This window comes from Nematolebias whitei, chromosome 1, assembly GCF_014905685.2.
Source record: "Nematolebias whitei isolate Nwh7 chromosome 1, NemWhi1, whole genome shotgun sequence".
In the NCBI taxonomy this organism is placed as follows: domain Eukaryota; kingdom Metazoa; phylum Chordata; class Actinopteri; order Cyprinodontiformes; family Rivulidae; genus Nematolebias; species Nematolebias whitei.
In genome coordinates, this window is record NC_056498.1 from 23,431,934 (window position 1) to 23,447,340 (window position 15,407).

A 15,407-nucleotide genomic window follows, 5' to 3' on the forward strand; every position below is an offset into this window, starting at 1 on the left:
ATCTTTGTGAAAAGAAATCGTCCATCGTTAAACAGGGGTGGAGGCCTACGTGTTCAACTGTCCCCCTCTTACAATGCTGTGATTGCTAGTATCACTCAGCCCTCTGTGAACAGTAAACAGCCATCAGTGTGCTAATGATCCATTGTTATGCTGATGGTCCTTCTTGAGCATGTGATCAGCTGGTTTTGGTTGTCAGCAGCAAAACTGGTTGATCCACTCTGAGAAGGTGCTATTTAAGAGACTGAGCTGAATACAGCACCTCAGACTGAGGAAGTCTCTTGGATGAGAGACAAAACGTTTCTACATTTTTTTGTTGTTTTGCTTTGCTTCGTTTTTTTGAATGTCCAGAGGACCAGATTTAACTTTTTTAGATGACAGCAGAGATGTTTTATTTTTAGCTTTATACAGACTCTTTAACTTTAACATACTCTAAACTAGGGTTTCACAAACTGTTTGGGTTCAGGGACCCCCTCATAACCCTCATGTTTATTAAATAATTTTCTTCAGTTTTCTTTTTAATGCAATGGGAATATCTGAGTAACATAAATACCGGTACTTTAGACCTGCTCTTTATTAGTGTTAATACAATTTTTATACTTTTAAACATGGGGCATTTTTCATTCAAGACACACTTAATTAACAAAATGTTTAATGTAAACTTCCTAAAATGACAGGTTTGAGATAATTAACAGCATAATAAACCACTTTAAAACTTTACCTATTCACATAATGAACATAGTAAATGTATTGTCACTTCAAATTATTACAGAGAACAGAATCATAACAGCAGTAGTCATATCAAGTAACGGGGCTTAATCTATAAGCCGATTGATGCCGGAACGCAAATAGCGAGCGGGCCGGTGAAGGGGGTGGGGTGCACGGGGGCTCTGGGGGTCCTCCCCAAAAATATTCTGAATAAAGTAGATGTGATTTTCTCCATTTTGTTGTATATTAACGGGTTGTTAAACATCTACCTGTTTGTAAAGAAAAAAAAAAAAAATATATATATATATTTATTTTATTTTTTTATGCGAATCCCCAAGCACCGGCTCGTGGACCCTCAGGGGTCCGGGGACCCCAGTTTGAGAACCACTGCTCTAAACCAGTGGTTCCTAACCGTGGTCCTTGTGGAACACCGTCCTGCATGTTGTAGTTGCTTCCCTGCTCCACCACAGCTGATTCAGTGATTTAATTACTTCCTCGTGTTCTGCAGAAGCTTGTTGTCAGAGTCAGAGTTTCTTTCTTTGTCATTCGCATCACATGTGGTACATGTGGTGGAACGAAATTATGAGCACAGGGTCCCAGTTACATCCAACAATAAAAAGTAAAAGAAAAACCGTAATAACATCTAAGATACGAACCAAGAAAAACATCAGCTAAAATACGTTAAGCACTAGTAGTATAAAAACAATAACAGCAGCACGAACATGAGTCTGTGTTAATCACCCATTAATTAAAATCAGGTGTGTCGGAGAAACAACTAAAGCATAAAGCATGAGGATGGTGTTCCTCAAGGACCAGGGTTGGGAACCCTGCTCTAAAGAGTCAGATGTTGTTTATTGCTGCTCAATTTATAGAAATTCTTATTGAAACTCAACTAAACTTCCATTTTATAGCTTGACACAGAAGTATTTTAGTCTACTCGCATATATTTGTTGTGTTTATTAATAATTGTCCCTTTTTCTGTTCAAAGTGCGTGAACTAACAAGACGGACTGATGGACGGGACCTGAAAGCTCAACGTGTACGTTCAGACGTGCAGACTGAAGACGGATGGGACGAATCAGAGCTCAGAAGCTTTCCTGTTTCTGATTATCATCTGAAGAACGAAAGCTGCAGAGGAGGGAATTATAAGCACTTAAACGGTGAAATACCCTCTGATTATGTGTTTGGGAGGAAACGGACATGTTCTTTAAGAAGAGAGAAGAAACAGCCAAACCAGAGAGCAGGACTGGTGGGACTTCAAACAGACCCTGAAGCACCGCAGCAGGAAACAAAGAACCACAGGAGCAATGTGAACTCTGAAAAGACCCCTGATGCACACTTTAGATTAAGCACGTTTCTCCAAGACTCTAACTCTGTGGTGAAAGGACAAAGAGTAAATAAAACCGGAGTTTATCAGAATAACTTTACAGAAACACATCTCTCTAATTGTAGTGCAACAAGACACAGAATCACGTCTTCACGAACTGAAGTCGTCGACAGTCAAACGGAGGCTGCTGTGAGAAGACGAGAAATGCTTCTGAAACCCAGAGGAACGTCTGTCAGAGACGTTGGCTATTCTCCTGTGAAGACGCGTGGTCTTTGCTCTTCACTTCCATCCCCCTCGCCGTGCTCGTGCTGTCACCGCAGAGCAAAAGAAGACGGTCTGAAGAGAAATAAGACGCAGAAGCAGCTGATTGAAGACACCAAACATGGGAGCCTAAAAACTGAAACAAAAAGAGAGAAATCTACGAGTCAGACGGAGACGAGGAGCGTTAACATGTCTGAAAACAAAGGCACAAGAAAGGCCTGGAGGTGACGGAATAAAAAGATGTGTCACAAGATTAAAGTTTATTTTTATATTTATTCACAGGATCATGTGACTGATAAACTGATGACTAGTTGTGCCTTCTGGTCAACAGTAAGTTCAGTCAGATCATCTGGACGGTTTCTTTTTTCTTTTTTTAGATGTTTCATCCTTCATCCAAAGGACTTCATCAGCCACAACAAACTGAGTCCCACAAGCAGCAAACCCACATAGTGGGCCAAGCAGTTTGCTGGTGATAAGATGGTTTCTTCGATTTTTTTTGAACCACTTCGGTTATGGCTACGTCAGAGGAGTTGACGGAGGAGAGGGTGGGCTCCAGAAACCATCTTATCACCATCAAACTGATGCGTCCACAATGGGTTTGCTGCTAGTGGGACTGAGTTTGTGGCTCCTTAAACTGAAGAAGTCCTTTGGATAAAGGATGAAACATCTCAAAGAAAAAAAGCCTGTCCAGATGATCTGACTGAACTTTGTTGGATTTTCTACCTGGATTACTGAGCATGAACTTTGAAGTGTTCAGATTATATCAGTAATGTCTTGCTTATGAACGCAGCTACATTTCTATGCAAGATTAATACATGTTGGGGTGCATTCCTTTGATGATGATCTTTTCAATAGGACAAAGGCGCCCGGCTCTAAAAGAACTAAAAGTAAAAACGGAGCGTTGAACTTGTGGATCATAATTTATGGATGGCTTCATGTTTAGTTTCTGTTTTTTAGTTTTCTGTTTGCGTAACAGCAAATGATGCACGGCTCATTACAATTTAGAGCAAAAAATAAAACTGCCTGAACTAACTGCTCTCCTTCAAATTAAAATTCAATTCAGTTTATTTATATAATCCCAAGTCACAACAGAAGTCATCTCAGGGCACGGAATAAAAAACATACATAAAAAAAGCTAATAAGTAAAAGTTATCTCTCTAGGGAAGCCATATTGTGTTGGATCTTCATTTTGTTGCAGTCTCCCATCCTGAGCAAGCACAATGGCAACAGTGGAAAGGAAAAACAGGAAGAAACCTCCAACAGAACCAGGCTTGGGCTGAGTGGCCATCTGCTTCATCCTGCTGGGTTTGAGAGGAACAGGAAGGAGGAATGGACGAAATGACAGGTCCAGGTGTAGTTTCTATGGGAAGAAAGACAAAAAACCCATTAAGGATAGAAGTACAAATACAAACTGGTAGAACAAGTAAAGAGCAGCAGTTTGTCCTCCAGCAGTCTGAGCCTATAGCATAAGGGATAGCTCAGGAAACCCAAGCTGACCCTAACTATAGGATTTATCAAAGGAAAGTCTTAATCCCAGTCTTAAAACTGGACAGTGTGTCAGCCTCACGGACAGAAACTGGAAGTTGATTCTGTAAGAGAGGAGCCTGATAACAAAAGCTAATATTTAACAAATTAAGTCTCAGTGTTTGCAGGTGAAACAGCAAATGCATAATTTTTCATACAACAGATTCTTATCAGAGGGTGAGTTTTGCAAATATAAGACATATTACTTTCTAACGTCACATTTCTGAAAATAAAGACCAAATGGAATCGTTTTATTTTGTGCAAAAAGCATTATAAATCCTTGAGTTTTATTAGTGTCGTAAGATCTGAATACCCAGAGCTGAAAGGAACCGAGAATGAACTCTTTACACACAAGATCAATTCAGTGCTTTGGAGACAGGATCCCTGGGGAGCAAAGAGAGGTCGTTAATCTCAGGATACTGGTCTTAGTGTCTTTGCTCAGAATCATTCAGCTGGTTGATGGTCCGTCTTGGTTCCAATCATTAATCCAAGATAAGGTACAGAGAGCATGTAGTAGGAGACACAGCTGAAGGGGCGTAGGCAGGAATCCAAGTGTTTGGTTCAGGTTTCACTGGAAGAGTAGTCACAAGCATTAACGCACACCAGGCTCAGGAAATATAGTAGGAGGCTGCGAGCACGAACCATAAGCAAGGTAATGCTCCAGCGTTGGATGAGAGCACTTCTCAGCTCATCAGAGGACTGGCTGCAGCTGTGGGAGAAGAGCGACCTCTGGTGGACAAACACTGGAACTCCCACAATCCGAATAATCTATGACCTTCCTGGATGCGCTTTTTCTTTTGGGATATTTTATTAAAAACTATTCCTTCAGTGAAAGATTAAAACATTAGAGGGATTTGAATAAAGTTTTAAAACTAAAATCCACGGGTTCTTGTTTTAATTCACTGGGTTCTTGAAGCTGTGGCGCGTTTTGATGCTGAACATTAGTCCACTTTCTGTTGTTCTGTGCAGGTTTTAATGCTGTACGTGTTGACGAAGTGTACTTTAATGGAAAACAGCTGGAAGACGACTCCTCTCTGCTGTCGGATCATGGAGTACAGCAAGCGTCCACTGTTGGAGCAAGAGTTAGCCTTCACAGAGCTCTTCAGTGTGTTCGCCTTGTCCCACTTTTAACAGAGCTTGAAAAGAACGATGAAAAAAATCCAGAACATTTAGCTGATTTTGAGAAATCTTGTGGCTCTGCTGAGGTTTAAAGTTTCTACAACCTGTTGAGCTGTCTTCATCTCTGGACCTCCAACATCAGCAGGAGAAACTGACATTGTTGGATGTTACACCTGGATTAATGAGCATGAACTTTGGTGTTCTGAACCACTTTGGCATGACTGTCTCAGAAGAGTTGGGGGAGACGGCGGGCCCCAGAGGCCATCTTATCACCAGCAAACTGTTTTTTTCTTCCCACTATGGAGTATGCTGTTTGTGGGAATCAGTGTGTTTGGTGCCTCCTCAGACTGAAGAAGTCCTTTGGATGAAGGATGAAACGTCTCAGAAAAAAAAAACATCCAGATGACCTGACTGAACTTTGTTGGGTGTCAATCACAATGTTTTTATAGTTAAACAACTTTTGTTGTTGAATATTTCTCTTGTCTGCAGATGTTTAACCAGCTGTTTTTGTGTACTTCTGTTGTATAGTAAGAACTGAAAGACAACTACAAGTGCTGCTTTAAAAAAAAAAAAAAGAGGTTTTGAACTTTTCCCTTCTCCTGCTGGACGATAACGCTGTCTGCCGATGAAGTCGAGTGAGGACAGCGAACTGAAGTCACCCAGATGTTGTCACTGGAGTTATATCAACTGAGGGTGCAGCGTCAGGCGGCTGCACCTGTAATCTGCGTGGTCATATCACACGAACTGTGATCAAGAGATAATTTAAACCTCTGTACTTAGATAACGTATGCTGCACAGTGTCTGAAAGAAAAAAGGAATACAGCGGGATGCAGATATTAAGGTGCGTCACTCCCGATAGACCGTCATGTCCCCAAAAATTTAATTTGTAGACGATTTACTATAAGGATGTCGATATCACCAGCATCCAAGGCCTCTGTGTTTGTGTGTTCAGCTGTTAGAAAAATACCCATGAACCAGCATGGGGTGCCACATAGAGGGGGCCAAACAGCAATGGGCACCCATGAAAAAATGCTGGTTTCCCCACTTGTCCCCATTGGCCAGACAGTTTTATCCTCTTGAGTCCAAAGCTTTCGTTTATCAGGCAAAATTCCACCTAGCAATTCAGGATTAGGAGAATCTTGTAAACATAAAAACCAACATTGTTTTTAACAAATGGGAGTTATTATACATTATTTATTTATGCACATAAATTTAGGAGAGGACAAGCTTTAATAAGTTCAATAGTTCTGTGCTTTTCTCAATAAATAATAAATAGACAAACGAACACAGTAGACTTAGGGGCGGCTGTGGCTGAGTGGTTAGAGCAGTCGTCCTCCAATGCAAGAGTTGGGGGTTCGACTCCACCAGCAGTCACATAACAAAATGTCCATGGGCAAGACACTGAACCCCTCATCGCCTCTGATGTGTGTCCCATCAGAGTATGAATGTGATAAAGCTCTGATTAGTCTCTTTAGAATGATTTGTTCAATTAGCTTTGTAGAGATCTAGTAGAGAGCTGTATGAATGGATAAATGAGGACACAGATTGTGTTGTGAAGCACTTTGAGTACCTCGATCAGGTAGAAAGGTGCTATATAAATATAGACAATTTACCATCCATTTACTTATGTATATCAGAAGACAATTTCCAAACTCTCATACCGCTCTACTTGGTAAATAACCTAGACACCAGCACAGCAAAACACCTGGAAATCTGTTCTGGGTTTTAGTTGTGGTGTGCCACCCCAATAAAAAATTCTGGGGGTACAAGTGGGACTCTTCTTCATCTTTCGGCTTTTTGCTTTTCCGCAGTGGACACAGTGAGTTATCCTCCTCCATCTCACTCTGTTCTCTCTAACTGCATCCATATACCTCCTCTTTGTCTTTTTCCTGGTAGCTGCTTTTCTAACATCCTTCTACCAGTATACCCACTGTCCCTCCTCTGGACATGTCCAAACCATCTCAGTCTGGTCTCTAACTTTATCTCCCAGTTGTTCAACCTGTGCTGTACCTCTCATGATCTCATTCCTAATCTTATCCATCCTTGTCACTACTAAGGAGAACCTCAACATCTTCATTTCTGCCACTTTCAGTTCTTTCTCCTGTCTTTTTGTCAATGTCTCTGTCTCCAGAACATACACCATAGCTGGTCTCACCACTGTCTTGTAAACTTTTCCTTTGACCTTTGCTGACACCTTTTTGTCACAAATCACTCCTGAATCTTTTCTCCATCCACTCCATCCTGCCTGGACTCTCTCCTTCACATCTTTACTACACTCCCGATCTTCCTGGACAGTGGACCCCAAGTACTTGAAGTCCTGCACCTTTGTGACCTCTGCTCCTTGTAGCCTCACTGTTCCACCGGCCTCCCTCTCTTTCACACATGTACTCTGTCTTACTACGGCTGACTTTCATTCCTCTTCTTTCAAGTGCATACCTCCACCTCTCCAAGTTCTCTTCCACCTGTTCCCTGTTCTCACCACAGATCACAATGTCTTCTGCAAACATCATTGTCCACGGGGATTCCTGCCTGACCTCATCTGTTTGTTGGTCCATCACCAGAGCAAACAAGAAGGGGCTCAGAGCCGATCCTTGATGCATCCCACCTCCACCTTGAAGCTGTAACAGCACATCTCACCACTGTCCTGCTGTCCTCAAACATGTCCTGTACCAGTCTAACATACTTTTCTGCCACTCCAGATTTCCTCATGCAATACCACACCTCAGCACTCTGTCATATGCTCTTTCTAAATCCACAAATACACAATGGAGTTCTTTCTGACCTTCTCTGTACTTCTCCATCAGCATCCTCAAATCAAAGATGGATCTGTGTTGCTCTTCCTTGGCATGAAACCATACTGCTGCTCACAGTCACCTATCGTCTAAGTCTCCACAACTCTGGAAGAAATGTCTTCTCTCAAGACATTTCCAAACCTCCACCCCAGTGTGAAGCATTATCACAATGATCTTATTATACTCTTATTGATGTTTCATGTTTTAACCTCCTGCAGGTTTATTTTATTTGTCCTGTCCTTGTTTGTTTGACAGATCGGATCTTAAAACTTATGGAGTCATCTCCCATGAACCACATCTTTAAAGAAACGTTCAGAAAGTAATGCACCCGTTCATACACACTCTGTATACAGCACTTCCGTATCTTCACTCGTTCACCAATGAGCACAGTGAGGGTATCAGGGTTGAGGTGTTTTAACACACAGGAAACCACTTTGGTCTCTGCCTCGCTCAGATAGCCGTTAGTTTGTCAAATCAATCAGAGCTAAACTCTTGTCTAGATTTGACTAAAACAGCTATAACAACTTTTAAATTATTTTAATTGTCTACTGCGAGCGAGCATTTCACCTATAAAACATTTAATTATTGATGCATGTGTTGCTTTTGAACATAAAAGCACAAAAACGGACCGAACTCTGACAACTGGACATTTTCAGAGAATTATCACGTCACCTCGACGGTTCGTGATCCTTGATCGAGCGTTTGCTCATCAGGGCCATAAACGGAATACGACGCGCACAATAAAACCTGATCGGACCAACGTCCAGCACAACGTGGAGTCTGAGTGGGAGCAGGCCTGCCATGTGTTAAAAGTTAATCAGCTGTCTTTTTGTGAGTAGATCAGAATCGGCCTAAATCCTTCCATCCCGGGCTTCATCCTCTGCAGCCAGCAACAGTAAAACAAAATAAATAAATGTACATCATAAACCAAGCAGACTTTTTACATGAAGCTATACTCATTTTGGAAAACTGTTGGAAACAGTTGTTCTCCAAAGGGAGGTTTGTGGCAAAGTTACAAACAATTATCTTGCCTTTACCGGCACTTACATCCTTGTCAGTTTGTTGAAATTGAGTTTATGCTAAAAGTAACAAAATGCTAAGGATAGCAAAAAGAAGCTTAAGCACAAGTAGCTATAAGTAAAAAACTTGTGATGAACTTTATGTAGCAAAGGCTAGCTAAAACATGAATAAAACAACCATTTAAAAAAGAAGCAATAGGCTATAAAATAAGGAAATATCTAAAAGCTGAATGTAGCAAAAAGTAGCTGAAAGCTAAATTTAGCATACTGTATGTTACATAAGGCTAGCGTTAAACCCAATGAAGTAAAAGCTCAAAGCAGGAAAACTTGTGTATTTTGCTACTCCTCTTTACACAGCTAGGCCTGGGATTATTTGAGGTTTTTTGAAGAAAATGCAACAACTGAACATTTAACAAAAAAACTATTAAATTGGGATATGTTGCCAAAAAATAAATAAAAGAAACAAATTCCCTGAGTCACTCAGTCCCATGACTTGAAAGTTGGCAACCCTAACTGCACCATATCCTTCAAAATGTTTATTACAACCATTTTGTATAAAACAGCACAAATGACGCACTACAAAGCAAAAATCTGTTTAAAATGGTGTCATGCGATTTAAGGGCGGAAAAAAAAAAAAAAGGTTTTGGCCACAAAATGTGTGGCAAACTCATAAAAATGGGCATGAAATCACGCTGTTCAGGCGGGGATTCCCCGAAATAAACTTTTACGTCCTTGACCTTTGACCCTGAGCCGGTGACGTCACATGCGTCTCGCGATACTTTTCAACAAATAAATACAGCAGCGGGAGGGACCCGTCCGGCACCATCAGTTCAGTTTCTTTTGAACAGTTTGGAAATAACTCTGCATCTTTCGGTAAGTTGTTTGCTTGTGTCTAATATATTATATATATATATATAAAACTAACTGTTGTGGTAGACAGCGTATTTCGGACCAGTTTTAGGTTAGCTTAAAACGGGAGGTGCACTTGACAGCCGGGGTACATTTTTCAGTACAACACTGGTTACGCTGTTTTACGGAAATAGCCGTCTGTTCTGTTTCAGATCACTTTATTGTATTTCTACAGACTAAAGTTGATACAGTGACTCTGAACATGTGTTAATTTTTGTTTTAAGGTTTCAAGCGTACAATGGCAGCAGCTGAAGTTATGCCAAATCAGGTGAGTTCAGTAAAGACTTGGAACTCAAATATTTTAGCTTTTTAAGGCAATTATTGAAGTGAGAGCTAATAAATTGAGGTTAATGGGGTAAAATTTTGCTCTAGTTTTTATGGCTGACACTTTTAAGAAGGGTTAAAGGTAAAAGCAGATGTCAGGTCTCTCTTGTAAATGAGTCCTCGAGGCTCAATGGGATTTACCTGTATAAATAAAGGTTGATGGATTTTATCTGTGTCTGTTAACAAAATGTTCAAGGAAAGTGCCATGGAAGGTGGCGGGTGACGTGCATTCCTTCAGGGTTTATCAAAGCAATAATCAATGTGAATATGGTTTGTCTTCAGAGCGTGGTGGAGAGGGTAACCAGCCTCCCTTTGGTGAGCTCCACCTACAGCCTGGTGTTCAGCGTTTACTCCAACACCAAAGACCACCACCCTTACATCAAGAATGTGCTCGAGGCCGCGGAGCAAGGGGTCCGCACCATCACCTCCGTGGCCCTCACCACCGCCTCCCCCATCATCACCAAACTGGAGCCTCAGAGTAAGAACTTACTAATCTTATGAGCTCTGGGAAATCTATGTCAAAGGTTCCAGGGCATCATAACAAAACCCAACGCCGGCCTTGTGTCATTCAGCGGCGATCGGCTGAGTCATCGCTGAAACTTGAAACAGGAAGTTTGACTCGGATGCGTCACTCTTGAACTTTCACCCACTTATAACCAGCCGTAAAAATAGAAACTTGTTCAGCGGTTTAATTTTAATAACATTTCTCCCCTTTCTTTTAGTTGTAATGACTTCTTTATTTCATTTCCAGCAACGATGCGTACCGGTAGTCTCATTTGTTCACTTCTTCCCTCCCTGTAGTCGCCCGGGCCAACGACCTGGCCTGTAAAGGTTTGGACAAGATGGAGAAAACTTTACCCATTCTTCATCAGCCTTCTGAGCAGGTACGGCACCGAGCCAAGTTGACTCAAGTCTGTATAGACCGTGGTCACAGCCTCCCAACATTTTGCTGCAATCGTTTTTTAAAATCCCAGATCGTTTCCAACGCCAGAGATGTCGTCACGGGGAAAGTGTCTGGGGCTAAGGGCGCAGTCTCCAGCACACTGGGCAGCGTCGCAGAGAAGACTCGTGGCGCCGTGCAGGGCGGGATGGAGAGGACCAAGGCTGTTGTCAGTGGGAGTGTGAGCACCGTGCTGGAGAGCAGAGTGGTCCAAGCGGTCAGCAGCGGAGTGGAGACGGCGCTCAGCGCATCGGAGAGCCTGGTGGAGCAGTATCTGCCTCTGATGGAGGACGAACTGGGTCAGTGGTGGAGCAGAAAACAAAAGTCTTTGCCTCCAAAAACATGTTTGGTTTCATAATTCAAGGATTGGTTATGAAGAAGCAGATGGAATTAGTTACTGGTGGATTTGTTGCAGCTTCTCAGGAACCAGGACTTATCAGATTATGGATTTTTAGAATCCGAGTTCTCATTAGCCGGCTGTTTGACCCCGGTCACACACAGAGTTTCTGTTCAGACTGAGGCTGTGCTCAAGTGATTTGTAGACGAGGATTTAATCTTTCAAAACCAAAACAACCTTTTCCAACTTTTATTTTGAAGACGTGTCTACATTTTCAGAGGGAGACAAAAAAAAAAACAGCCATTCACATTAAAACCTTCAACTGATCCAACTGAAACCACAAATGCTGTTTAGTTTTTAAGACGGTTTTGTTGGGGTCCTGTCTTGTGACAGAGCTGGAGGCCAAAGATGAGAACGGCTCAGACGATCTGAAGCCGAGCTACTACGTGCGCCTGGGCTGCCTCTCCGCCAAGCTCCGACAGAGAGCGTACACCCGAGCCGTGGCCAGAATACGAGACGGCAAGCAGCGCAGCATGGGCTTCATCTCTGAGCTCCACTCCACCGTCGACCTGGTGGGTCTAACATAACTAGCTGCCTGAGGATACCAGTTCATGTAAATTATTCCTTTAGGTGTTCATCAAAATAATTCTGCACTAAAAAGCACTTTTTCTTTAGATTGAATACAGCAGGAAGAACATCGGCAGCGCCAACCAGATGGTGAACAACAAGCTGAGCTCGTTGGTGCCGTGGAAGTCGAGCAGTCCGAGCCAGCAGAACGGTCACCAGGCAGAGGTGAGAGTCCTGTATGGCAAGCCAGTCTATCATATAATAGAACCTTCACAGCAGGTATTAAGTTCTTCAGTCCAAAGGAACATTTCAGAAATCACAAATGTCACGTTTCCCTTTCATGTGGTTTTCAGTTCCACTTTTTCATCTTTTTAATGAACAACATTAAAATGGTTTTATTTTGCGAGATAAAGTTTCATGACTTCAGTTTTCAACAATAAAAACAAAAAAAAAATTGTTATTTATAACTATCCCAAAATTGTTTAAATTCTTAAAAATACCACAAAGGGTCACGGGTATGGAATTTCCACCCCCCCACCCCCCCGCTAACGGTCAGGGAGTGGAGGTTCTTGTCAAGGACCGGTCCCACAGGTTAAGTGGCTTCTGCCCCACCCCCCAGCAACAATCGCAACATCAGTCACTCCATTCTCTTCTTTCCCCGTCTGTGCCCCAAGAAATATAAAGACAAAAAACAAACTACAAGCACAAACATAAAAAAAACAACTAATGGGTTGTAAAATGACTACTGGTAAATGGTGACTGAAGGAAATGCAACTTTATTAAACCAATATAACAAATTAATATAATAAAAACAAAAAAGTTTAAATCGTGTCTTCTGGTTCAGTTTCAGCCGTAGACTGAGGAAGTTCTCTGGATGGGGGATGGAATTTTTCACACTTAAAGGAACTGGTCCAGATGACACAATTTAACCTTTTTTGTTGTTCTCTACCTGCATGATTGAGCCTACAGCCATGATACAATCAAGTTAATTTGTCAACAACAAGACACTTGTGTAGGGTTTCTGGGCCCTGGTCCTGCTTTATGTTTCCTCATATTTCCAGTCACCCCTCAGTGTTCCTCCTCCCTGTGTTCCAGCTCTGTCCCACCTGTTAGGGTCTGTATATATTCAGCTCCTTGGTGTCTTGTCTGGATTGTCCTTCACTGGCTTTGTGATTTGTCTCCCTTCATGTCCTCCTTTTTAAGTACAGTAAGTTATCTGCCTCTTCAGCATTTTGTTTATTTAGCAAATAAACTATTTACTTATTTTACCGTAGTCTCTTATCGTCTTCCTGCACGTGGGTTCAAACATGTGCAGCAGTTCATGATAGCTTGAAGTAAGAAAAGTTATACTTCAATGACAAATATGATCAAATATAAATAAATATAAGGTTCTTAACACTTGGAATGGGCTTTTTTTTTGTTTATAAAGCAAAATTAGCATTTTTTTCCCTTTAAACAGGTGAGGACAATTAAAATAAAGTCTCATAGTAGGTTTTAGCAAGCTTGTACAGTAGTCTAGCTGATTATATTCACTGGGTTTCATGGACAAATATGACTGTATCAGTATAACAATGAAAATTTATCCCACACTGTTTATTAACTTTACCTAAAGGAAGCGTCTATAAAGGAAATTTTTTTGGTCCAAGCACTAAACCCTGAGGAACTCCGTGAATAAATTTGTATGATGAAGATTCATTATTTACATTTACACATTGGAATCTATCAAATAAATATGATTTAAACCAATTTAGAGCCAGTCCTGTAATTCCAATGTCACATTCAAGCCTCTGTAGTAGAATATTATGATCAACTGTTTCAAACGCAGCAACATCTGAGGACCTAGGCAGGACTGACCGACAGGTAGCCAACAGACATTTAAAAAAAAAAAAAACAAGGGCAATTAAATATTCTGTTATTGAAATAAAGACTAATAAATACAAAAATATTCTGTGTGAAGAACGTGATGGGATGAAATGTAACTTGAAACAAGAGACGTGAAAATAACTTCATAAAAAGCTGATGAATGCCTGAAATCGAGTTCGTTTTATTTCAGATATCCTCGATGGAAGTTTTGGCAATGATGAAAACACAATAAGGGAAAATTGACGTTCTTTATTAAAAAAAAACCAAATGTTTGTGAAATCTGAAATATTGATTATGGACTGGACGAGTAGCTTTATTGATCGCTGAAAGGTTGCGTTTGATTAGGAAGTATTTCTAGATATCTGCTGTACATGTTTGGCTGTAAACAGTAAATCAGCCGACTTGAATTTTGAGTCCCAAGTTTATACTGGGATATACTTTTCTCATCAAATTCAGTTTTAACCTAAATAAATGCTAATCTTTATATCACAACAAGAGATGAAAGTCTGACGATGGGATTAACCTGTCTAAATAAAGGTTGACTGAATCTCCTCCCTTCAGGTAATTGAATCTCGCACCTTAGCCCTGGCTCGTTCCCTCACCCAGCAGCTCCAGACCACCTGCCTGGTCCTGGTCTCCGGCTTGCAGGGAATCCCCCACCACGTCCAGCAGGAGGCGCTCTCCCTCAGCCACTCGGCAGCTCAGGTGTACACCAGCTTCAACAGAGCCACGGTGCTGGGAGACCTGCCGGACAGCGCGTTAGCCACCAGCAGAGTCCAGCTGGGCAGAATGAAGGATTCTCTGGACAACATCATCGATTACCTGGTCAACAACACGCCGCTCAACTGGCTGGTGGGTCCTTTCTACCCGCGCATGGCTTCGTCCCACAGAGCCTCCTCTGCCGACATCACGTCGCCGAGCTCCGCTTTCAGTCCGCCGCACACGGAGGAGCCCATGGAGGTGGAGATGGAGTCACTGTGTTCCCAGCAGCTGTAGATTCTGGGTTAAAATGCTTCGTGATGCCCGATTATTGGGTTCCTGTCCAACTGAACAAATTGTCTTTTTATTCTCAAACATTCGTTTTCTATGAAAGGTTGTTTTACTATATTTTTATCTGTGCTTCTTACTTTATAAATTTTACTGGAACTACGAATGTTATTGAGAATCGTAAATTGTGACGCGTTTCCTGTCCAAAGATTTTAACTCGACTTGTTTTTACATCAGTGTAGTCATGCTAAAATACCAGCAAGCTTTATGTTCTTTAAAAAATACATTCTTTATTCAGAACTTGTAAATAATTTTCTTACAGTTAAGACATCTAATATTAAAGTCCAAAAGGAGCATCTTTATGGAGACCTTTCCTCATCGCTGTAATGTCCATCCATGTACTTATGTGACAATAAAAGAGGATGCAGCTTCTTGTAACTCGAACGTGTTTATTTAACTCTTAACTGCTCCAACAGTACAGCGGTACCCAGAATCCTTTGCACACTTTTCTCTCAAAGTGACCATACTTCTGTATTTACCATACATTACATCTCCCCTCCTTAAGAGGATATCTGTAACTGAGTGATACATAGTTTTATTTTTCATCCACATTCTTGCATAAATCACATGGCTCACTAATAACGAACAATTATTTAACTGTAATTAACAATTTCCAACGCACCATCCTCCCTGAAAATGATTGAGAAAACCAGTCCCATGTCAACCATGAAACC

The 15,407-nt window shown here is 41.4% G+C and overlaps 1 protein-coding gene and 1 long non-coding RNA gene across 2 annotated transcripts in view; both read left to right on the top strand.

The window, feature by feature from the left end:
- LOC119409054 overlaps positions 1 to 2,027 on the top strand; it is an 8,354-nt gene extending 6,327 nt beyond the window's left edge. The window contains exon 4 of the long non-coding RNA XR_005186759.1: positions 1,694 to 2,027. This is a non-coding gene — a long non-coding RNA (uncharacterized LOC119409054). The remainder of the gene's footprint in view (positions 1 to 1,693) is intronic.
- Positions 2,028 to 9,447: 7,420 nt separating this feature from the next.
- On the top strand, positions 9,448 to 14,732 carry plin2 (perilipin 2). The gene is made up of 8 exons (XM_037675876.1): positions 9,448 to 9,619; positions 9,880 to 9,923; positions 10,262 to 10,457; positions 10,781 to 10,863; positions 10,954 to 11,218; positions 11,650 to 11,828; positions 11,932 to 12,048; positions 14,248 to 14,732. The coding sequence occupies exons 2-8, from the start codon at positions 9,894 to 9,896 to the stop codon at positions 14,680 to 14,682; spliced, it is 1,305 nt and encodes a 434-aa protein (XP_037531804.1). The 5' UTR covers positions 9,448 to 9,619; positions 9,880 to 9,893; the 3' UTR covers positions 14,683 to 14,732.
- Positions 14,733 to 15,407: the final 675 nt, after the last annotated feature.

What these genes read in the sequence shown, in the direction of transcription:
- plin2 (XM_037675876.1), top strand. Translation starts at nt 9,894, where the DNA reads ATGGCAGCAGCTGAAGTTATGCCAAATCAG. An exon ending in CTGAAGTTATGCCAAATCAG is followed by an intron (nt 9,924 to 10,261) that starts GTGAGTTCAGTA and finishes GTTTGTCTTCAG; the next exon opens with AGCGTGGTGGAGAGGGTAAC. An exon ending in TTCATCAGCCTTCTGAGCAG is followed by an intron (nt 10,864 to 10,953) that starts GTACGGCACCGA and finishes TTAAAATCCCAG; the next exon opens with ATCGTTTCCAACGCCAGAGA.